At 41.9% G+C, this 24616-nt stretch overlaps 1 protein-coding gene across 1 annotated transcript in view; it reads left to right on the top strand.

Annotated features, from left to right (window-relative positions):
• The window catches only part of GALNT15 (polypeptide N-acetylgalactosaminyltransferase 15), a 41672-nt gene extending 20374 nt beyond the window's left edge, over positions 1 to 21298 (top strand). The window contains exons 6-10 of the mRNA XM_075828619.1: positions 6409 to 6600; positions 11086 to 11217; positions 12274 to 12369; positions 14185 to 14313; positions 18289 to 21298. Of these exons, the coding sequence (XP_075684734.1) occupies positions 6409 to 6600; positions 11086 to 11217; positions 12274 to 12369; positions 14185 to 14313; positions 18289 to 18423 (684 nt within the window). The 3' untranslated portion in view covers positions 18424 to 21298. The remainder of the gene's footprint in view (positions 1 to 6408; positions 6601 to 11085; positions 11218 to 12273; positions 12370 to 14184; positions 14314 to 18288) is intronic.
• The last annotated feature ends 3318 nt before the right edge of the window (positions 21299 to 24616 follow it).

The following is a 24616-nucleotide window of genomic DNA, read 5'->3' as shown; positions in this document are numbered from 1 at the left end:
AAAAACCTTGTGGCTTCCTGAATAGCAGCTACCCATTATTGTGTCTCTTAAAAGGCAATTAGCTGGTTGGGCCTCTATAATCTCAATTGCATCAGTGTCTACATGGAAAGAATCATTTAAGGGGCTGTCTCGCGACCCCCCTTCTATGAGCAAAAATGGACAGCCACTCTATAAGATCGGCTTCTGCTCTGACAAATTAAGCCGTTCTTATATTAATGGACAGCCATTCATCTGCAGGGGAAATGTCTGGTTGGCTGTGGCTTCCTCTGTCAAAATCATCTGTTTGTCAGGAGTGCCAGGAGCTGGCTTGAAGCTGAAAGCAGTTGTCTCTGATGATTTGTACACTGTGTGCTGTCAGTTATGAAATTTTCAAAGTAAATGGAGATTACAAAACTGTGTGTATAACACGGGATTTTACATGTTGTTCTGAATCCTAGTAGACCTAATCCTGGTACTCAAGCAACGCAGCAGCCATGATTGTGTGTAGAAGTTCTGTTTCCATCAAATTTTATGTTGAACACCGCAAAAAAAGAAGTAAAAAAACAATGCCAGAATCACAAATAATTTTTTTGGTCACCACCCCTCCCAAAATATGGAATAAAAAGTGATCAAAAAGTCGCATGTACCCCAAAATAGTACCAATAAAAACTACAACCTGTTTCGCAAAAAACAAGCCCTTACACAGCTTTTTCGACTGAAAAATAAAAAAGTTATGGCTCTCAGAATATGGTGACACAGAAAATAAATAATTTTATAAAAAAGTGATTTTATTGCGCAAACGCTGCAAGACATAAAAAAAAAAATATACATATGGTATCGCCGTAATCGTACCGACCCGCAGAATAAAGTAAAATTGTCATTTATAGCCCAGGGTGAACGCCGTAAATAAAATAGAAAACATTGTCAGAATTGCTTGTTTTTGGTCACCTTGCTTGCCAAAAAATGGAATAAAAAGTGATCAAGAAAATCGGATGTACCCCAAAATGGTACCAATGAAAATTACAGATTGTCCCGCAAAAAAATAAGCCCTCGCACATCTCCAGTGGAGGAAAAATAAAAAAGTTCTGGCTCTCAGACTATGGCGATGCAAAATGTGCAGAATGTTCCAAAAGCGGATAAGATTGGGCACCATTTATCAGTGCGACACCGGCCACACATCTGCGGATTATTATTTATTTACCGCATTATTATACTATCTTATTATGCCCTCAAGTACTCCGCACAGCTTACATATGCCCCCACATTCTAAACTGAAATGCAAGTAAAACCCCAAACAGAACTACAGGGTAGGCCATTTATATGGATACACCTAAATAAAATGGGAATGGTTGGTGATATTAACTTCCTGTTTGTGGCACATTAGTATATGGGAGGGGGGAAACTTTTCAAGCTGGGTGTTGACCATGGCGGCCATTTTGAAGTTGGCCATTTTGTATCCAACTTTAGTTTTTTCAATGGGAAGAGGGTCATGTGACACATTAAACTTATCGAGAATTTCACAAGAAAAACAATGGTGTGCTTGGTTTTAACGTTACTTTATTCTTTCATGAGTTATTTACAAGTTTCTGACCACTTATAAAATGTGTTCAAAGTGCTGCCCATTGTGTTGGATTGTCAATGCAACCCTCTTCTCCCACTCTTCACACACTGATAGCAACACCACAGAAGAAATGCCTCCCGATCTGACCCCCTTAGACTTTTATGTTTGGGGGTCATCTGAAGGCAATTGTCTATGCTGTGAAGATACGAGATGTGCAGCAACTGAAACTACGGATACTGGAAGCCTGTGCTAGCATTTCTTCTGCGGTGTTGCTATCAGTGTGTGAAGAGTGGGAGAAGAGGGTTGCATTGACAATCCAACACAATGGGCAGCACTTTGAACACATTTTATAAGTGGTCAGAAACGTGTAAATAACTCATGAAAGAATAAAGTAACGTTAAAACCAAGCACACCATTGTTTTTCTTGAGAAATTCTCGATAAGTTTGATGTGTCACATGACCCTCTTCCCATTGAAAAAACTAAAGTTGGATACAAAATGTCCGACTTAAAAATGGCCGCCATGGTCAACACCCAGCTTGAAAAGTTTCCCCCCTCCCATATACTAATGTGCCACAAACAGGAAGTTAATATCACCAACCATTCCCATTTTATTTAGGTGTATCCATATAAATGGCCAACCCTGTACTACCAAGCTAAATCTGCGCTCCAAAAGCCAAATGGCGCTCCCTCCGTTCTGAACCCTACAGCATGCCCAAACAGCAGTTTACGTCCACAGATATGGCATCGCCCAACCCCGGGACAACCCGCTTAACATATTATGAGGTATTTGTCTTCACTGGCACAAACTGGGCACAACATATTGTGCACTAAAATGGCATATCAGTGGAAGATTTTAATTTTCACTCTGCACCATCCGCTGCGCATTAACCCCTTCGTGCACCACGACTTAATAGCATGTCGTGGTGTGAGAGTGATGTATGGAGCAGGCTCACGCGCTAAGCCCGCGTCATATGCTGCGGTTGTCAGCTGGGTATTACAGCTGACACCCGGGACTAACGGACAGGAACAGCGATCGCACTGTTACAGGAGCCTATAAAAATGACAATACACTGCAATACATTTGGATCAGTCCGGAAAGGGTTAATTCATTTGTAAAAGAAAAAAAACATTTCTGACCACATGTGGTGTATAGCCATACTCGGGAGAAATTGCTTTACAAATGTTGGGGTGCTTTTTCCTCCTTTATCCTTTGTGAAAATGAAAAAATGACACATTTTAGTGGAAATAATGTTGATATTCATTTTCACGGCCTAAGGCCCCATGCACACGACCGTAAAAACTCCCGTAATTACAGCCCGTAATTACGGCCCGTAATTACGGGCCCATAGACTTCTATTGGCCACGGGTACCTCCCCGTATGCTTACGAGAAGGTGCCCGTGCCGTTGAAAAAGATAGAACATGTCCTATTTCAGGCCGTAATTACGGCACGGGCAGCCCATAGAAGTCTATGGGGCTCCCGTAATTACGGGTGACTACGTGTGTGCACCCGTAATTACATGAGCGTGGCTAGGCGACGTCAGTAAATAGTCACTGTCCAGGGTGCTGAAAGAGTTAAACGATCGGCAGTAACTGTTTCAGCACCCTGGAGAGTGACTTCCAATCACAATATAGATAAAGCTGTAAAAATTAAAAAGTTCATACTTTCCCAAAACTCCCTGCTTCTTCCTCCAGTTCGGCCTCCTGGGATGATGTTACAGCCCATGTGACCGCTGCAGCCAATCACAGGCCAATCACTGGCGGCAGCGGTCACATGGACTGCCGCGTCATCCAGGGAGTTTGGACTGGATGTCAAGAGAGGGACGCGTCACCAAGACAACGGCCGGGTAAGTATGAATTTCTTTTACTTTTATTACGGAAAGGGCTGTCCCTTCTCTCTATACTGCACTGATAGAGAGAAGGGCTGCCGATTAGTGCAGTGCAATTTTGCAGCCAAAAACGTGCCCGTAAATACGGGTGGAATACGGGTGACACCGGACCCGTATTTACGGGCACGGGTCCGTAAATACTGGTGCAATAAGGGTCGAATACGTGTGACCAAGGACCCGTATTTACGCCAGTATTTACGGGTGGACAAAAATACGGTCGTGTGCATGGGGCCTAACTCTAAAAAATTCTGCAAAAGACCTGTGGGGTCTAAATGCTCACTGTACCTCTAGATAGATTCCTTAAGTGGTGTCGTTTCCAAAATGGGGTAACTTTTGGGGTGTTTCCACTGTTTTTGTCTCTCAGGGGCTTTGAAAATGCAACATAACACCCGAAAACCATTTCAGCTAAATTTAAGCTCCAAAAGCCAATAAGCGCTCCTTCCCCTCTGGGCTCTACTGTAGGTCCAAACAGCCGTTTATTACCACATATGGCATATTGCCGTAATCGTGAGAAATTGCTTTACAAATGTTGGGGTGCTTCTTTTTTATTCCTTATAAAAATTAAAAATGTCTAAGTTTTTTCAGAAATACAGATTTTCAGCTTCACAGACTAATTCCAATGAATTCAGAAAAAAATCTGTTGGGTCAAAATGCTAACTATGCCCCTAAAAAAAAATCTTGAGGGGTGTAGTTTCCAAAATGGGGGTCACTTTTGGAGGGTTTCCACTGTTTTGGTCCCTCCTGTGCATTACAAACACTACTTGGCACTGAAAACTATTCCAGCACAACCAGAGCTCCAAAATTAAAATGACGCACCTTCACTTCTGAGCCCTGATGTGGGTCCAAACAGCAATTTGTTACCACATATGGGGTATTGCCGTAATCGGGAGAAATTGCTTTACAAATGTTGGGGTGTTTTTTCTTCTTTATTCCTTGTAAAAATTAAAAATGTTTACGTTTTTCAGAAAAAAACTTAGATTTTCATCTTCACAGACTAATTCCAATGAATTCAGCAAAAAACTGTGGGGTCAAAATGCTAACTATACCCCTAGAAAAATTCCTTTAGGGGTGTAGTTTCCAAAGTGACATCACTTTTGTTTGTTTTTTTTACTGTTTTGGTACCACAAGACCTCTTCAAACCTGACATGGTGCCTAAAATATATTCTAAAAAAAGGAGGCCCCAAAATCCACAAGGTGCTCCTTTGATTCTGAGGCCTGTGTTTCAGTCCAGTAGAACACTAGGGCCACATGTGGAATATTTCTAAAAACTGCAGAATCTTGGCAATAAATATTGAGTTGCATATTCTGTGTTACAGATTTTTTTTTATTGCAAATGAATTTTGGCAAAAAAAATACAATTTGTAAATTTCACCTCTAATTTGCTTTAATTCCTGTGAAACGCCTAAAGGGTTAAAACACTTTCTAAATGCTGTTTTGAATACTTTGAGGGGTGAAGTTTTCAAAATGGGGTGATTTATGGGGACTTTCTAATATATAAGGCCACTTCAGAACTGAACTGGTCCCTAAAAAAATAGCCTTTTGAAATTGCCTTGTAACGTCCTAGAAAAATAAAAGGATTTTCAAAAAACTATGCAAACATAAAGTAGACATACGGGATATGTGAAATAGTAACTATTTTGTGTGGTAGTACTATTTGTCTTAGGGCACATTTACACAAGCGTGTGCATTTTGCGCACGCAAAAAAACGTGGCGTTTTGCGTGCGCAAAAGGCACTTAACAGCTCTGAGTGTCAGCCCATCATTATGACACTCCGTTTGGATGTTTGTAAACAGAAAAGCACGTGGTGCTTTTCTGTTTTCATTCCTCCTTTTCACTGCTGTTGCGCGAATCACGCGCATCCCACGGAAGTGCTTCCGTGTGGTGCGCGTGATTTTCACGCACCCATTGACTTCAATGGGTGCGCGATGCGCGGAATACGCACAAAGAACAGACATGTCGTGAGTTTTACGCAGCGGACTCACGCTGCGTAATAATCACAGAACTGTCTGCACGGCCCCATAGACTAATATAGGTCCGTGCGACGTGCGTGATAATCACGCGTTCTGCAGACATATATCACGTTCGTCTGAATAAGCCCTTACAAGCAGATACATTTAAATTTAGAAAAATGCTAATTTTTGCAAATTTTCTCAAAATTTTTGTGTTTTTTTTACAAATGAATATTGAAATTATCGACCAAATTTTTTCACTAACATAAAGTACAATATCTGACCCCTGAGCAAGCCACGTTGGAAACTTCACTACGCCTTCGGGACTCATTTATTCATATGGTCTGATGCAATATTCTTTTTATCTGTGCCCATATCTTTGTCATCATTACGTGAGGGTTATTTGAGGTAGGTTATTTTCTGGGGGAGGTAGTATTGGGCTGCTTATCAGGGCAGTATCTCACAGTTGAACCAGTTATAGCAGCCATCTGCTTTTTTTAATATTTTTATCGTGTTTGTGGAGTATTTTTTGTTAATAAATTTATACGCTTTATTATATATTCTTTGTGTCTATAGACTTTTTGCCATATACATACCCGTGCGTGTTCTTTGTCTTTATCCATTGTAGTTTTTAAGGGTATGTGGCAACATTTATGCGGTGCCCGCTGATGCATTTTTGACATAAAATACAATACGTCATGAGAAACCAGTCTCAGAATCGCTTGGATAGGTAAAAGCATTCCCGAGTTATTACCACATCAAGTGACACGTCAGATTTGAAAAAATCGGCTTCGTGCCCAATGCCAAAACAGGCTCAGTCTTGAAGGGGTTAAAATAAGATTATAGCGTTTGTGGTTTTTTATGTCATGGTTTGGCTATGTGACTTCTAATATCATTACAATTTGTCATGAATAACAATAATAAATAAACATTCAATAAATGACATTGTTAAATGTAAATACATAGTGAATATAATATAGTTTTTATACAGAATTAATGTATTTAGTGTATTTTTAATACATTTCCTTTAGGTTTGGCTCTGTGGTGGATCAGTAGAAATTATACCGTGTTCAAGAGTTGGCCATTTGCTTAAGAATCAAACATACAATAAATTTCAAAATGAAACATTGTTAAGAAATAAAATTCGCATTGCTGAGGTTTGGATGGACTTTTACAAAGACATCTTCTACCGGAATATTGGAAAGGAGTTAATAACTAAGCTGGTAAGAACTTGCTGTGCAGTTTCTTCACACCCTCAAAACAGACCTTCATTTTTGTGGAGGTTCATGTATTCAAATAACTCTTCACAATCAGCTCAGCAGTTCAGCTTTTCAAGAGTATGATGATGTAAGGATTGACTTTTTTTCATTGCAATATTCCTATGTTCAGTCGCCTCTGATGAGGTAAATCTGTACTTTTATACTAGAGAACTGCATATAAAACATTTCCATGATCTGCTACAACGAACATCAGGATAATACAGTTGCAAATCTACGTAATCATGTTGAGACATTTACCTTGAGTTTAGACCTATTTTAGATTTATGCTAATGAGTTTCTTAATGGACAACTGGGCGTGTTTTACTTTTTGACCAAGTGGGCATTGTGGAGAGAAGTGTATGACGCTGACCAATCAGCGTCATACACTTCTCTCCATTTATTTACACAGCACATAGTGATATAGCTATATCGCTATTTGCAGCCACATAAACACACTATAACGTTACTGCACTGTCCTGACAATGGATATACATTACCTCCAGCCAGGACGTGATGTCTATTCCGAATCCTGACACTTCGCTAACACAATCCCGACACAATCCCGACACTACAGCACAGCAAGCGTAATCTCGCGAGATTACGTTGTAAACTGTCATTTCAAACGAGATTACGCTTGCTGTGCTGTAGTGTCGGGATTGCGTTAGCGAAGTGTCAGGATTCTGAATACACATCCTGAATCCTGGCTGGAGGTAATTCATTGTCAGGACACTGCAGTAACGTTATAGTGTGTTTATGTGGCTGCACATAGCGATATAGCTATATCGCTATGTGCTGTGTAAATGAATGGGGAGAAGTGTATGATGCTGATTGGTCAGTGTCATACACTCCTCTCTGCAACGCCCACTGGACCAAAAAGTAAAACACGTCCACTTATTAGGAAACTCATTAGCATAAAGCTAATATAGGTCGTAAAATGATCGTTTTTCTAAATAAAAAACACTGCTGTAATCTGCATTACAGCGCCGATCACATCATGTACAATATAGGCCACTTATAATGTGGTGACAGAGCCTCTTTAAGTATGGCTTTCAGACCTAAAGGATCAGTGCCACCAACTGAAACAATTGGGCACAATTTCGGAATAGATCCTAGAACTTTTTAATGAAAGAATTACAGGACAGCAGCTCTCCGGAACATACAGTAGTTTGAATGCAGCACTTTTACATCTACACTTTAAAATACACAGTCGAGTCACATTATTATGATCACCTCCTACTTTCAACGTCAGCAGCGCGTAGCCCATGAAGGAAATGATTTGTCGTGGGCAGGCTTGGTGGGTATATAAGGTGTACGATAGGCTGTCTGAACACATATCACTCATTGCAATGGGTAAAAGGGGCAATTTATCAGCGTTGCAAAAAGGAATGATTATTGGCTTTCGGGCCAAGGGTGGCAGTATTTCTTAAACAGCGCAGTTTGTGAACTGTTCTCGTGCTTCTGTGGTGAAAGTGTATTGTGAGTGGACAAATGGCACTATTAGGAATAACTGATGTGGAAACTGCAGAGCACCACGTGCCATTGATGTGAGAGGTGAACGTTGGCTACGAAAGTGCGCGAGTGCCAAACGACACACTACAGTGGAGCAGCTCACTGTGAAAATCAACCAGAAGGCTACCAGACTTGTGTCTAAAACAACAGTTCAGCGAACCCTACTGCATATGTGGCTCCGAAGCAGATGAATGGTCACTGATCCTATGCTAACAAAGGTGCATCGGGAAAAAAGGCTTAAAAGGGTTGCCTTCTCCGATGAGTCACATAATCTGCTTCATCGAACGGATGGACGTTGGAATGTCAGACGAGAAACATCAGAGAACAAACACCCTGCAACCATTGCTGGAAGAACACAAGCTGATGACGGCAGTGTTATGGTCTGGGGAATTTTTTCATGCCATTCTCTGTGCCCACTCATCCATGTGGAAGGCACTCTGAACCGATTTGGGTATGAATCCATCTTTGCAGATCACGTCCACCCATACATGCTGTTTGTCTTCCGTTGGACAGATGGAATCTTCCAGCAAGACAATGCGACATGTCACATGGCTAGAAATGTCCGAAAGTGGTTGGAAGAGCACGACCAGGACTTCCAAGTACTTCCCTGGCCCCCTAATTGGCCGGACTTGAACCCATTTGAGCATCTGTGGGACCATCTCGATCGTCTTGTTTACTCTATGGATCCTCCCTCACGCACCCTCCAGCACATGTGGGTTGCACTGCAGTCAGCATGGCTCCAGATACCTGAGACCACCTACCAGCACCTTATTGAGTCACTCCCAGTCCGTCTAACTGCTGTCTGTGCTGCACACGGCAGTTACTCATGATATTAGCTGTTGGTTGTAATAATGTGACTCAATTGTGTATACCAGTGGCGTAGCTATAGGGGTCGCAGCGGTCGCAACTGCGACCAGGCCCCCAGCTAGGGGGGGCCCGCAGGCCCCCCTCACCACAGTAGCACAGTAGTGCTACAATGATTCCTCTGCATTGCTGGGTACCTGCTGGGGTACAAAAGAGACCCAGCAATGTATTTTAAAGCATTGGTGGCAGCTCAGCTGTGAAATAGTCATTGCACGGAGGGGGAAGACTCTTGCCCACCCACTGTGCTGTCCACCCAATCAGCTCGCTTCTAGCTGTTTCCCTCTTCCTCGTGGCCTGTGCAGAGGGAAAGGAATGGCTACAGCAGGAAGATGGTGTGCGTGTCTGCTCCTCCCAGGAATCCTGACTCCTGCTGCTCTCTGACCCCACACCAGATGTATGTAAGTAGCTGCTAGTAATGCAACTATTAACCCCTTCATTGTGTATGTCTGTCATGCTGAGCAGTCACACTTCAGGGCTGACTGTTTAGCATAACAGACAAAGTATATCTATCTATCTATCTATCTATCTATCTATCTCATATCTATATATCTGTCTGTCTAGCTATCTATCTATCTACAATACATCTATCTGTCTGTCTGTCTCTGTCTGTCTATCTATCTATCTAATCTATATATATATATATATATATATATATATATATATATATATATATATATATATATATCTATATCTCTTATCCAATCGCGGTGTGTCAGCGTTTCACAGAGTGAACAAGTGACCGGAATGAAGGGGAAGCAATGCTCGTACGAGCACTGCTCCCCCTTCAAAATAGCTGATTAGCCGGGGTCCCGGCGGGTGTCTGCTAGGCACTGTATCTAAGCCAACTACATGGTAGGCTTAGATACATGGCCCATGTGTGATCCTGTCTGCTGGACCCTGTATCTAAGCCTACAATGTGTGTTACTAATGTTTTTTTTGTTTGCTTGTGCTTTTTTGCACTTTCGGTCATTGGACTACTTCGATGACAGCTTTTTTTATTTTGAATAAAATGGTTAATGAGGGTTGTGTGGGGCGACATTTACGAAGGCGGTAGTAATAAAGTTTAAAAAAAATACAAATATACAGAAAAAATATTTTATTGAAATAAAAAAAAAACACAGAACCCTCATTAACCATTTTATTGAGAATAAAAAAACGGCGCCATCAAAGTAGTCCAACATCCGAACCTGTAAAAAAACACAAACCCAAAAAGAATTTGTAACACAAAAAAGCAAAACAATTCTTATACTTACGTTTCCGGGGTCCAGCGCTGGAGCCGCAATGTCAGCGAATGGGCCCTGTATCTAAGCCTATCATGTGTGATACTGTCTGCTGAGCCAATGTAGCTAATCCTATCAATATCTATAGGGTCGTAGTGCTATAGATATGCTGTCTCATATATATATATATATATATTGCCCCTGATATTTTAAGACCTTAGTGACGCCCCTGGCTGCTAGTGTTGCATCATTGAGTCACTTAGGAGACCTATTGATGCAGCTGAAAGCTGCGGAGCGTCGACCATGAGAAGAAATTTGGGGGGGGGCCCAAGAAGAACTTTTGCACCAGGGCCCATGAGCCTTTAGCTACGCCCCTGGTGTATACGTTCACCTTTGAACAATATTTTACAGTTTTCATATAGAGTTAAGCTGGCCATACACACGAGCTAGTTGTCGGCCAACAGCTATTTTACTCCACCATAAACATGCACCCACTGCTGAATGTGGGAATAAGCCGCTGTCAGACCCCCTCCTCCCGCTGAAAGAAAGGATCGGGAATAAAGTTAAACCACGTAACAATGACATCTCGGTTCCTAGAGCAGTGCCAGACATAGAACAAAATATATTTTTTTTCTACAGATGCTGGCGGGGATTTACTTAGCACAATTTTACAAAAAATGGAGTACATGGTATACACCAAATTTAACAATAATTTGGAGAGAGAGGATTCAGCGATACCATTCTAGTAAATTATCTGGTGCATGCATAGTTTTAGACAAGATATTTGTGTTTTTTCCCTTGTCCTTCCATCTTGTGTCCTTATCTGGAATTATAACATTATTTTTCCCTGCTTTAGATAAAGATGAATGATGTATCCGAGCTGAAGCAACTCCGGTTACGATTGGGATGTAAAGGATTTACATGGTTTTTATCTGATATTGATCCTGCCATTAACACTACGTATTCAGTGCTCAAAACAACAGGACAAGTAATACATATTTTCTTTATATAATAAAAAAAAATTCAAAATGAATTCGTTTTGTTATTACGATTTGTATTATTTATATAAACATTGCACAACTGTTTAGGCCTCATTCACACGGCAGGGTTTCCCGGCCGGGTGCGGGCCGTTCATAAATCGGCCGGCACCCGGCTGCATTAGGAATGATAGACCCCTAATGGGGCTATTCACACGACCGATTTATTGACGGCCGGAAAATCCGGCCGTCAAAAAATAGGACATGCTCTATCTTTGCCCGGGCACCCGGCCGCCCGGCTCCCATACAAGTCTATGGGGCCGGGTATTACACGGCCATCACCGGAATGTGTTCCGAGTGATGGCCGGGTTTCCCGGCGCTTGCGCTCTATCTCCTCCTCCTCACAGCGCAGAGTGCATGTGAGGAGGAGGAGTTGATGCCATTCTGACGAATGGCATCGCTGTACACTGTGTTGCAGGGCCGGGGTGTACAGCAGGTGGAAGGGAGCGCTGCGCTGGCTCCCTTCCCCTGCTTGTTAAAAGCACCCTGGCTCGGCGACACCTTCGATGGCGCCGCTAGTAGTAGTAGCAGCAGCTGCTGCTGCTGCGGCTGCTACTACTGTAGCGACGCCACTATAGCAGAGCAGGGAGGTATCTCCCCGCTCTGCTATGTGCTAGCCGCACTTTAGCTCCTTGAAGGAGCGGAATCCCCGTTTTCGGGGATTCCGCTCCTGGACAGAGCGCTTGATGTCTCTGTCCATATCTGGGCAGTGACATCAGGGGAAACTCCTGAAGCGGAATCCCCGAACACATGGGGATTCCCCTTCAGGAGCTGCCGCTGATGTCACTGTCCGGATCTGCCCGGCCCGGCACGGATGCATAACTTTATGCAAACCGGCCGGGCAAAATGGCCGATTTTACCGGCCGACACTCGGGCTCGGGAACGACCCGGTCGTGTGAATCCCGCCTAACCATTTTTCACTAAAAACCTGAAGTATTTACAATCATAGACAACCTTACAATACTTTTCTATAGTCAATGTAAACCCATCTCCTTTAACTTTTACAGCTTTTTAATTCAGGTTCTGGACAGTGTGTGCAGTATACATATAACAGAAGAATTCCGCTGGTGGAGCTTTCCAGCTGTGATGACAAATTGAATCAGGTAGTTTTTCCGGTCAGCTGAATTTGTTTTTTTCATTTATATTTTAATTACCATACAAAAAAAAAGATCATTAGAACAAATCTCAGTCATAGAAACTATATCCTGCCCCTTCCTTGAAAATGTGGTTAAAAAAAATATGGAATTTTTAATAGATATTTAAAATATTTTTTATTAAAGATAACTTAATTTTTAAATAGCTCATTTTAAAGGAAGGGTGTCGCGAAAAAATGTTTTTTTTAAATAAATTTGCTTTTAGTGTTTTATTAAAAAATGTTTTATTTATTTGTGTGTTTGTGTTTTACTTTTTTTATTTTCGAACTTTTTCTTGTCTATGGGGGCTGCCATTTTTTTTTTCATCTCTGTATGTGTCGATTAACGACACATACAGACATGGAATACGGCACATACAGCCCCATAGTGAATGTGAACGGGAGCCGTTCCATTCACTATGCTGTACGCCGTCTGTGTGGGAACGGCGCATACACCGCTCCCACACAGTCCAAATGGAAGGTCTTCGGCCGAGCGGCATCCGGCGCCATTTTCTTGTGGACCGGAAGCCACGGCCGGACAGTAAGATTACTACTTCCGGTCGCGGCTTCCGGAACATGTGTTCTGAAGCAAGCACTAGGAGCGGAGGGAGCAGACGGAGCGGACGGACCAGAGGGAGCGGCGGCGGCAGGAGCAGGTAAGTTATGTCTGTGTATGTTCGTGTTTTACTGTGTAATTAGCACTGTATGTAAGCCTACTACACTGTGTGTTCGCTCAAAAAATGGCGACACACAGTGTAGGCGGTTTGAACGTTCAATCCCCTCCTTTCTCCTGGCACTAGCCAGGATAAAGGAGGGGGGATTGTTTGAGGACGCTAGAGCGAGTGTGTCTTCTCAAATTTTGCTTTACCACATGCCAATGCTGCAATTTTGGGAATTGCTCCCTCTAGTGACCAGCACAGGGAAATGTTATAAATTAGAATCTAATTTATAATATTTCCTGACTCGTGAAAAAAATAAAAAAAATTAGAACAATGTTTAATCATTTATACACTAAATGTTTAACTAAAAAAAAAAAATGTTTTTCTAGCGACACATTCCCTTTAAAAATTCTGTTTAAATGGGATAGCCAGGTTTTCCACATTTTGTAAAATCCTTTTTTTTTTTTATTATAATCAAATAAAGCTAATTTTGCAAAAATAACAATCTGGTTCACTGTCTGTTTTTATCTCCATTTTCAAATAAGGTTTATCTGATATTCAGTTAATCACAATCAGTTTCCGCGCCACCAAATTTTTCACAGAAAATTTTTGCTAATTTACACCAATAATTTTAGATTGATTTTTAATCTAAATAGACAGGGTCCAAAAGGCCCAAATATACCATTAATATTGCCTAGTTAAAAAAAAGTTGGTCTGCTCCAGAGATATTTGTGCCTTATCATGAGAATGGTGAAGCAACCTAGACCCAACCTACTATACCCATCTATTTACCATACTTTCCTTTTCCTTTTCCCCCAGCATGCCGTATTTGTGCCTTAACAATGGCTAAGCTGCCTCTAAGGTCCATTTGGCTGTACTTTAGTATACAAAACTAGTAACTGTATATATCTCTAATTAAAGGGGCCGTACGGGATTAGAAAAACATGGCTGCTTTTTTCCAGAAACAGTGGCACAACTGTCCACGGGTTGTGTCTGGTATTGGAGGTCAGCTACACTAAAGTGAATGGGGCTGTGCTGCAATACCACACATAACCTATAGACAGGTGGGGCAATGTTTTTGAAAGAAAGCATATATGATTCACATACATAAATGTTTCCCTTTTTAGGTACTTGTCTATTATGATAAGAAGATCCAGTTAAAAGCAACAGAGTCTCTATGCCTAGATGTAAGAAATGAAAAGGTACTCCTCAGAAACTGTACCCTCAATGATGTATCCACATGGGATTTTAATGAGGTACACAAATTGCTTAAACTATAAAAAAAAAGAGTCGATGAGGTAATTAATAAGGGCAGGTTCACACAGTGCTGTTTTTTATATGTTTTGTTTAGCTGTAGGAGAGGCTACATTAAATACAATGGTACGTATTTCCTTTATACTATTCTTCCCTTTAGGATTAGGCCTTTTTAGGTTTGCCGCCATATTGTGCCCATGGTTTATTCTCACAGAGGTACAATATGGACCTATAGCAGTTTATGGGTGCCGTATTCAGGATGCATGTGATACAGATCCTAAATACGGCTCTGTGCATGAGGCCTTAGAGATTGTCAAGGTGCTTTAATTGGACTCCTGCTATCCATTGATGGCTGTGAATGGAAGACGTAAGGACTATTTTGTGACTATTTACTTTTCCAATAATATTTTTTAGTATTATTTTTCTTTTTCATTTAACTTTTTTTGACGCATTAGTGATGCTACTTAATTCATATAGCTGAAACTTGAGCTCTGAATAAATGTTTATTTTAAAGAATGTGATTAGCCCTTATTATGCTATATATCAAAACTGGCAATATGTTTTTGTACTACATTTTGTTATAGTCTATAATTTTATAACATATCTTTATAAGGGGAGATTTATTAATACTGGTGCAACACCTGAGCGGTGCACCGGTATCTCTCCATGTGCAGCGTGCGCCTGATTCACCAAGAATGCTCACACCCTGTTGATAAATCAGAGTTGGCATTGTTTTACACTTCTTTTTTAATTAAAAAGGCAGAATCTTTTTTTGATTTATAAATGTGTGACTCTGATGCCTTCTATGCACACATACGTATGTGTCAGAAAGAGGCGTGCAGGTGCTTCATAAACATTGCTCTTGCATTTCTCTCTGGCATAAATATATTAAATATGCCCCATTCAGCTCCAAATCCTCTTCTTCCGTTCACAAAGTAAGTGATAAAACTCGGGCTGGCTGCAATCAACACTAGGAGAAGCTAAGTGTATATGGATTTATACAGCTACAACTAGACTAGTTAGGAGCAATGAGCTCCCCCTGGTGGCAGCTGCAGAAGAACACTATGAGAAGGTGTCAGGAATCAGGAGTGTCAGTTTAGGGCCAGCCCCCCTTAAATCACAGGTTTCCTGGCAGGTTAGTCACTGCCTGTACCAGAGTGTTCTGAAACAGCTCTCCAACAGCAACAATGTATAAATAATTAAAAATAGAATGTGTATGTGTTAGATATTATTAGCAATAACAAATAAATAAATAAATATAGTTAAAATTTTGTGTTAAAACTCTGTCCTGAAAAGCCAATGCTGGAGAAAGGGCATCAGTATTTTTTCTACACAATGCCATAATGCTCATTCTTACAGTTTGTCAGGGATGTATATGATACAGGAGATAAAAAAATAATAATATGTAAGTTGTGACTTGTTATAGTAAAAAGTTTTTAAACCAATGATAACTGAACACATGGGTAGACCACAAAATCTCTCAATAATAATTTCTTCTATTATCGTCACTACCTATTCTTTATGATGATATCGTATGTATAAGGATCTTTGACTTTTAAATTGTGTACATTCTAGTAAAAGAAAGACTTTATAGATATTTCTTAAAGTGTAGCTAAACATTCAACAAACTTCTGACATGTCATAGTAACATGTCAGAAGTTTGGATTGGTGGAGGTCCGAGCACTGAGACCCCCACCAATCGCTATAACGAAGCAGCTAAAGCGCTCGTGTGAGCGCTCAGCCGCTTCGTGTCTGTTCGGCTTTTTCCGGAAATAAATGTATCGGTGTACGGACTCAATTCAAAGTCTATGAGCCTGTACTCCGATACATCGGCTTTCCGTAAAAAGCCGAACAGAAAGAAGCAGCTGAGTGCTCACACGAACGCTTCAGCTGCTTCGTTCTTTCGATTGGTAGGGGTCTCAGTGCTCGGACCTCCACCAATCCAAACTTCTGACATGTCACTATGACATGTCAGAAGTTTGTTGAACGTTTAGCTACACTTTAATAGTTATGCACATTTGAATATGTGAACTTAAATGTAAAGGTGAAAGGTTTCTAAACTTGTAAACCCTTAGAAGAAACCCAATAAAACTGATTTACTAATTTTGCGCTTTAAATATTTAAGACTATGATCTTAGACAATTGTTCTACATTACGTAGCCTATTATTAAATATATTACTTACAAAGTGCATGTGAAATGATAGCTTACACAGCTCTGCCTGTTTCACACATATACACTGTAATTTCTTCTCCAACTGTCTTCCACTCAACGCACATTCAATTTCATGGAAGACTCAATACAAATTGACTTTGATTTGGGTGCAAACCAAAGAGGGACACTCTAAAATGGCCCAAACCCATTAGTTAAAAGCTGGACAAAAGTCAGCTGAAACTATGAATGTATGGTATGATCGACAGGGTACAGATAATTGTTTGTAATTTTGCGCAAGTGCATTTTTTTTAACAACTTTTTTTTTTATCTTTGTCTCTAATTTGCCAAGTCGATGTTCTAATTGTGTGTACAAATGATCCTAAGTACAACTGATTAGCTGCATGGTGGATGACCTTAATATAATGTGTATGGCTAGGTCGTAAGGACTTCTCGGATTAGGGCCCTACAGCCAACAATCCCGTGATCCCCCTGGGGTCTCACCTCTAGACACTCGTCGGCCCTTGGTGTCCTGCTTATCCTAGATCTTACATGGCTCTACAGTGTTTTTCTATATATGACAACTCTGCTTGGTGTCCCTGGTTGACACAGTGACAAGATAGGCAGTTCAATCTACCTTGACTTCTGACACCACCCAAGCCCACATTTACTTGTTTTAGCTCTATACATCCAGAGACTTGAATGTGCTCCAAATGCCACAGTCCACCTGTAAAAAGCCCCTTTCAGGGATCTAGAGGACATTCTCTGTGACCCAACAAACCCTTTCTTTCTCCATAGACTAGGCTGGCCTGGTCTTCAGCTTAACAAGTGGAGTCTATGGACATTGGTTCACTATTGCCAGTCCTGACTACAATCTGTTTCCACAGAACCTTCATAGAATTTTTGTACCATGGGTCAATTCAGTGCTCTTCTGGGACTGCCTGATTTTTTTCCCTGCTGTTTTGTAATGACGGGGTAGGGAGAAGGTGAGCCCTAATCTACTCAGTCCCTGTCTACTTGCACGGCCCGTCCTAGGCGACGGTGTACAACTGGGCGAAGGTCCCTACGCTCAATATTTGCATGACAGACAAACAGACAAGGGTACACAGAAGCTAAGGGAAATGGGGCAGGTGCCCACGGCAAGACCGTGAGCAACAAGAGTAGTGAATGAGCCGAGTCAAACCAGGAGTGTACGAGGTACCAAACGCAGAGCAGGAGCGTAGTCAGTAAAGCCAGGGTCAAAATGAAGCAAGGTCAATAATGATAGCAGGAGCAGCAGAGCCAGGAAACAGGAAAGAATCACAGGCAGAGACAAGCAGGAAATGAAGGTATAAATAGACCGAGGGCGGGAGCTAGAACCATCTGGCCAGGCTGTGATAGGTTCTCCCACTCCTCAGCCTACCAGCCTGAGTGGTAGCAGATCGAGTCACTCTATCAGACTTAGGAGCAGGTGCAGACTGATTAACCACGGGCGTCGTCACAGAAGCTGTGTCTGGCAGATCCTTTACATGTTTGTTCCCCTCTTCATTTTACAAGACTGCCCTGCTTTACCTTTTGGGTATACTGCTCATTTTACACATTGTAATCTAAGCTTCTTGTCACATGACGCAGCACCTTCCTCTTTATTGGTTGTGTTTGTGATTGTATACCCTTAGGCATAACGGATATTAATATCTTTATTATTGCTACAAATGTTTGTCTCCATACTATTTACCATTGAGTATCTACTAAAATCCGAAGCCTGTTAGTAAAGTTGTTTAAATAGCATGTCTTACATAAGAATTGAAATAAATTATGATATTTGATCTTTTTTAATTTTTTTTGCAGGCTGGGTCAGTGATACACCTTCCTACTGGCAAGTGCATGGAGCCAGGGAGCACACAGACCGCCAACACATTTCTGTTCATAAAACCATGTAATAAGAGACATGGAAACCAGATTTGGAAAATGATACCAAAGTGAGCAAGTCAAGATGCACTTTTTATTTATTTTTTTAGAACATATTTTTATTGGATTTTTCGAAAACACAGTCATAATCATATAATCATACAATAATACAAAGACAGGAATACCGATCTTGGGCGATAATAAATACAACCTAGCAAAGTAAGCTCAATCATGGATGTTAGGTCAGTGAGACAACTATCCAGCCGTCATCTCTGCTGGCATGTAAACACTGTTATTGCTATTGCTGTGTATCCCTGTAGACAGAATTACAGAAAATCATTTAACTAACTAACGAACGAACGAAAACTGGAGCCTAATGGAACAATACACCTACCCAAGCAGCTAGTTAATGACATGGAAAAAAATATAGATATTATGTACTTTAAACCTTCAGTGCCCCTAAAGTGCCCTTGAGGTTCTCAATCAAATACCAAGGCGATCCTGTGAATGGGCCTATGATGTCCCTTCGTTCCGAACTAGTGAAGTGATTTGTAAGAAACAGCTTCCATTTCTCAAAGAATTTCTTTCCCCGTGTGTCTTTATGTTGTAAGATGCTAGTTCGATCTAGATAGAACAGTTTCCGCAACCCCTGAACAACCATACTCTGGTTTGGTACCTCTGCTATCAGCCAATTCTGGAGTATACACCTATTTTTCCACCATAAGTGTGGCATGAGCTATGGGGGAAAGATGTGTCACTTCCGCCCCCACCAGTTCTCCATCATGTTGTACATGAAATAAGACCTCCATTGGCCCCACAATCCCTTTAAATTTGCCCACTTGCTGCAATAAGGATGTTATCTCCCTCCAAAACGGCTGAATATTTGCGCAGGCCCAAAGGCCATGATACATGTCCGTTCTTGGGGTATTGCACCTAGGACAGGATGTTTTCCTATCTGCTTGGGAGACTGAAGGGGTTAAAGTGAATGCATATATTGCTTGATGGATGATCTTCAATTGGGTTTCCCTCCAATTCACGTTGTGAACATGAGCCCTGAAATCCACCAGCCCCATTTCAATATTCTTTTCAATACCTGGCAAGCTAAACAGTTTTTCCCATCTCTCAAAGGCCTGTGCAGGGGACATCTTCAGGAGTAACGGTCTGAGAGTACGATATAATTGGGAAATGGAGCGTCTGTGAGTGCCCGAGAACCACGAGTCAAACAAGTTAGAAGGAACCTCATCCGCTATATCTACAAGTTTAGTTTTACAGTGAGTTAGTATTTGCAAATATTGTAAATGCTGATGCTGTACAAATGTATATCTGGTCTGAAGCTCCTGCAGGGTCAACCACCGCTTTTCCTGTTCATGAAACATATCCCCCAAAGTTGCTATCCCTCCCTCTCTCCATTTTGACAATAGTTTGTTAGATCTGCCCGCTTCAAACTCCGGGTGCTGCCATAAGGGCATATGTTTTGAGATACGGTAAGAAAGATTATAATGTTTGCGCAATATTTTCCAGGCAATGATAGTATCTTGTAACAGGGACGACTTCTTAACGGTCTTCGGGAGAAATGCAAATGTTGTGTGCACCGAAGCCATGAGATCCCAAGGTACTGCTAGCTGCCTCTCCAATCTAGTGTTAGAATGAAACCCTGTGTCATGTTTCCAATCTAGCAGGTGTCTGCTCAAACACGCCAGGTTATACCCCCAGATGTTGGGATAATTGACCCCTCCCTCAGCCTTCAGCATCATGAGAGATGCACCTTTTATTTTATGCTATTACTTTTTACAGATATATATGAATTGTCAGAATCTGAACTTCTGAAATCTTTCATGTTAGCACCTTTGGAAATTATTGCATTCCTATTGTAGAAGAGTCTTTCTTCGTTGATGAAATATAGAGGCACATGAGTTTGACGTGATCCTCGCATAAATAAGCCGCACCATTGTGCAGTGACCCTGGTCTACTTACTTTTTAGGAAAATCTATGGTTTCCTGGCTACCCCCATTCAACAATCAGCCTTTTCTTCATCGTCGTATACAAGATTACACCCATAATCCCTAAAAAAATCAGGACATCATATATGAGGTATTGAATACAATAAACTGCTTGGACGCTACTTTATACATTAAATAACAACAATTGTGCAGAAGTAAAATTGTACTTCTTCTTCGAAGCTATGTTCGGATTGGAGTCATTGTCAAGCATTACTTTTAGTCACTATAGTATACAGGACTAGGCTCTCTTTTAGGCTTGCTGCATCCCCTAGTTCACATGTGACTTACACATGGATGGGTTTTTGACAATAGATACTCCGGTAAAACAATGATCAGATGCTTCCTCCTGGGATTGTGTCGTTATAAAGTAAAGATGTTTTTCTAGTTGTACAGAGTAGTTATCATTGTACATACTGTATATTTGGTAGTTTTTTGTCAATAACATTTCTGTTAAGTTGCACTAACACTTACATATCTCTAATGTATATACTTAATGTACATACAGTATCTATTTCTTCATTGTACAGTGTATATTTATCAAATGATTTGCAAACTGAACTATAATACAGGTTGTCACTCAGCATCAGGATAAGTAAAGCAATGTATCTATTTAGTAACTTAACTTTTTATGTTGGTTTATTCCACATGTAAACTGTTAAGTGGAGCTCTAAGTTGAGCTTATACTTGAAGTCCAACAATGAATATGGTGGATCACAGCTGGTCATTTTGAACCCCACGTGATAAAAATTCATGCTGTACCCTAATTTACACTTATTGGCCACTTTATTACAGACCCTGTCCCTTTCACTTGGAGCTCCCCTGTATGGAAATTAGACACGTCACCCCCAGAGTGCAGCATAAAATCAAGTGAGCAAGTTGTCCGTAGATCCATTTCAGTGCAAATCCACATTAGAATGGGAAAAGCGAGTGATCTGCGCGACGAACGAGGTATGGTCATCTGTGCTAGACTAGCCGGGGGCCACTATTTCAAAAACTGCCAACCTTTTTGTGGGGTTTTCTCGGGCAATAATGTTGAGAATATACTAAGAATTTCGTGAAAGGAAAAACATTTAGTGAAAGGGGATCCTGTGGATGTAACAACTCATCGATGAAATGGGTCAGAGGAAGATGACAAGAATTGTTTTGACAAACAGGCGGTGCAGTCAAGCAAATTGCAGCTAAATACACTGCTGGTGCTCCAACTATCGTCTCTGAATGCACAACTCGTCGTTCCTTAGCACGGATGGGCTATAAGACGAAACAGAAAAGCAATACTCCAGTGGGAAAACGAGCGAAAAACTTGGATCACTGAGCAATGGAAAAACATTGCCTGATCAGATGAATCCAGATTTCTGTTGCACTATGATAATGGGAGGGTCAGAATTTGGCGCAAGCAGCATGAATCTAGTGTCAGCAGTTCAGGCGGATAGAGGTGGAGTAATGGTGTGGGGGATGTTTTCATGGCAAGACCTGGGTCCTTTGATACCCGTTTATGGACATTTCAACAGTAGGGCTCAACTAAGCATTGTGCCAAACAAAAAAAAAAGTTCATCCCTTCATGGCAGCTGTTTATCCTATGGCAGCGAGACACTTCAGTAGCAACTGCGAGAAGCTATCCTATCCGCATGGACCAATATTCTTGCAGAAGATTTCAATACCTAGTGGAATCTATGTCACAATGAATTGCCGCGATTCTGAAGGCCAAAGGAGATCGAACACACTACTAGAAGGTTGTTTCTAATAAAGTGGGCATTCAGTGTACTAATGTATGGTACTTTTTTCTGTATCCATAGATGATTCGAGACTAACAAAATATAATGAACTACAGTTGAATATGGTCAAACATACACCACTACATAACATATTTCACAGTACTGTGTCATAAACCACCATTTAAGACTAGCCATATGGAGGCACATGGAGTTCCTGTGGCTCTGTACTATAGAGCAGTAGGCACTCCATGCGCCGCCTATGTTGGCTCCATACATCTCCCGATTACAGAGATATACTCCCATAGAAAAGTGTCCATTTGGAATACACTTGACAGGTTTCTGTCAGCATACTGTTTTTAGCCAAATTGCCATCCTTTTTTTTATTTTTTTACAAAATTCTGCAGCATGCAGTTCAGAAAAGAAAAGCATTAACAGATGTATGGCATGCCATTACATATCTGTTTTTTTGTATTTTTAAGGAGGTCTGTCACCACTTTTGCCCTTCCCCCACACTGTTAACGACGCTCGACAGGTATAGAGGAGACAAGTTTTATCTCTCCTATGTTGGCGATCATACTGCAAGCAACACTACGAAAATTAACTTTTAATACTCAAGCGCCATATGCAGGGCCGTAACTAGGAAAGACTGGGCCCCATAGCAAACTTTTGACTGGGGCCCCCCCTCCCCTGGGTGTCACACAACCCCCCCCCCCTTGTAGATAGTGCCTTTTTTACAGCCCCCCCCTGTAGATAACGCCATACAGCCCCCCCTCTGTAGATAGCGCCATACATCCCCTTGTAGATAACGCCATACAGCCCCCCTGCAGAGAACGCCATACAGCCCCCCTGCAGAGAACGCCATACAGCCCCCCTGCAGAGAACGCCATACAGCCCCCCCTGCAGAGAACGCCATACAGCCCCCCCTGTAGAGAACGCCATACAGCCCCCCCTGTAGGGAACGCCATACAGCCCCCCGTAGAGAACGCCATACAGCCCCCCCCTGTAGGGAACGCCATACAGCCCCCCTGTAGATAACGCCATACAGCCCCCCTGCAGAGAACGCCATACAGCCCCCCTGCAGAGAACGCCATACAGCCCCCCCTGTAGAGAACGCCATACAGCCCCCCCTGTAGGGAACGCCATACAGCCCCCCGTAGAGAACGCCATACAGCCCCCCCCTGTAGGGAACGCCATACAGCTCCCCCCTGTAGGGAACGCCATACAGCCACCCCCCCCCCTGTAGGGAACGCCATACAGCGTCCCCCCTCCCAAAAAAATGCGACCTACAGTGTGTCCTACAAAATACATGTATCCCCTCTCCACAGGATCTCCACAGGATAGGGGATACATGAGTGATCGCTGGCAGCGATAGGGAGAACGGGGGACTGAAAGTCCCCTGAACTTCTCCATGACAAACCTCTGACTTCCGGCGTCTGCGCAGCTCAATAAAAATGAAAGGAGCGCTGGTCACGCATGCGCACAAGCACGACCGGCGCTCCATTCATTTCTACGGAGCTGCCGACACAGGCCCCCGGAAGTCCGAGGTTTGTGATGGAGAACTTCAGGGGACTTTCAGTCCCCCGTTCTCCCTATCGCTGCCAGCGATCACACATGTATCCCCTGTCCTGTGGAGAGGGGGGGGGGATACATGTCTTTTTGCTCTATTTTGCGCCTTCAGGACCAGACACCGTTTAGCCATTTTTAGCACGTGTTAGTTAAATGGCTATAACTTTTTTATTTGTTGGGCTAACGACGTGATTTTTGCGACGTTTTTTCCGTAGACAATGCAGCTTTATTTTTTTATCATTTTTATACACACCTTTTTTGCCATTTTAGAATTTTTATTCATAAAGTTTGAAAATAATAGTAAAAAAATAAGCTTTTTTACATTTCAGCTATTTTTTTTTTGGTAATAACATAGTTTTACCCTAAAATTGTGATCGCCATTTTCTACCGTAAATTTTTATATATTACATGTCTATATTAGGGTAATTGGGTCAGCGCTAGCGTTACAACAATGATTGGCGGGGGGGACGTTTTTTTTGGGGTGGGTATTTTATGTGTATTTATTATTTAAATTTTTTTTGCACTTTACTTTATTTTTTTTTTATTACTATGGTCTGTCCCCCAAAGGTCAAAGAAGACCTTTGGGGAACTTTATATATATTTTTTCTTTCTTTTACACCATCTTTTCCCCTGTAACTGGAGCTGCACAGCAGCCCCAGTTACAGGGGAAATCAGCCCTCTCATAGTGACGATTGTCACTAATAGGGCTGTGCTGGGTCTAGTAAGACCCAGAAGCGGCCTGCCACTAACGGCACCCGGCGATCATGTGAGTCACATGATCACCGGGAGGAATAGAGACAGCGCCGCTGCTGCTGTCTCTATTCCTGTACATAGCGCGCATTCAGCGCTGTGTACAAGTGATCAGAGAAGACAGAAGCAGCGAAAGCTGCTTCTATCCTCTCCTCAGGGTCCCCGGCAGTGACTGACTGCCGGAGACCCGACATTCAGCTGCCCGATCACGCGGGCAGCAAGTTAAAACCCGAGCCGTAG

The sequence above is a fragment of the Rhinoderma darwinii genome, chromosome 5, assembly GCF_050947455.1.
Source record: "Rhinoderma darwinii isolate aRhiDar2 chromosome 5, aRhiDar2.hap1, whole genome shotgun sequence".
In the NCBI taxonomy this organism is placed as follows: domain Eukaryota; kingdom Metazoa; phylum Chordata; class Amphibia; order Anura; family Rhinodermatidae; genus Rhinoderma; species Rhinoderma darwinii.
The sequence above is the reverse complement of the archived record's forward strand: the minus strand, read 5'-3'. Positions and strand labels throughout refer to the sequence as shown.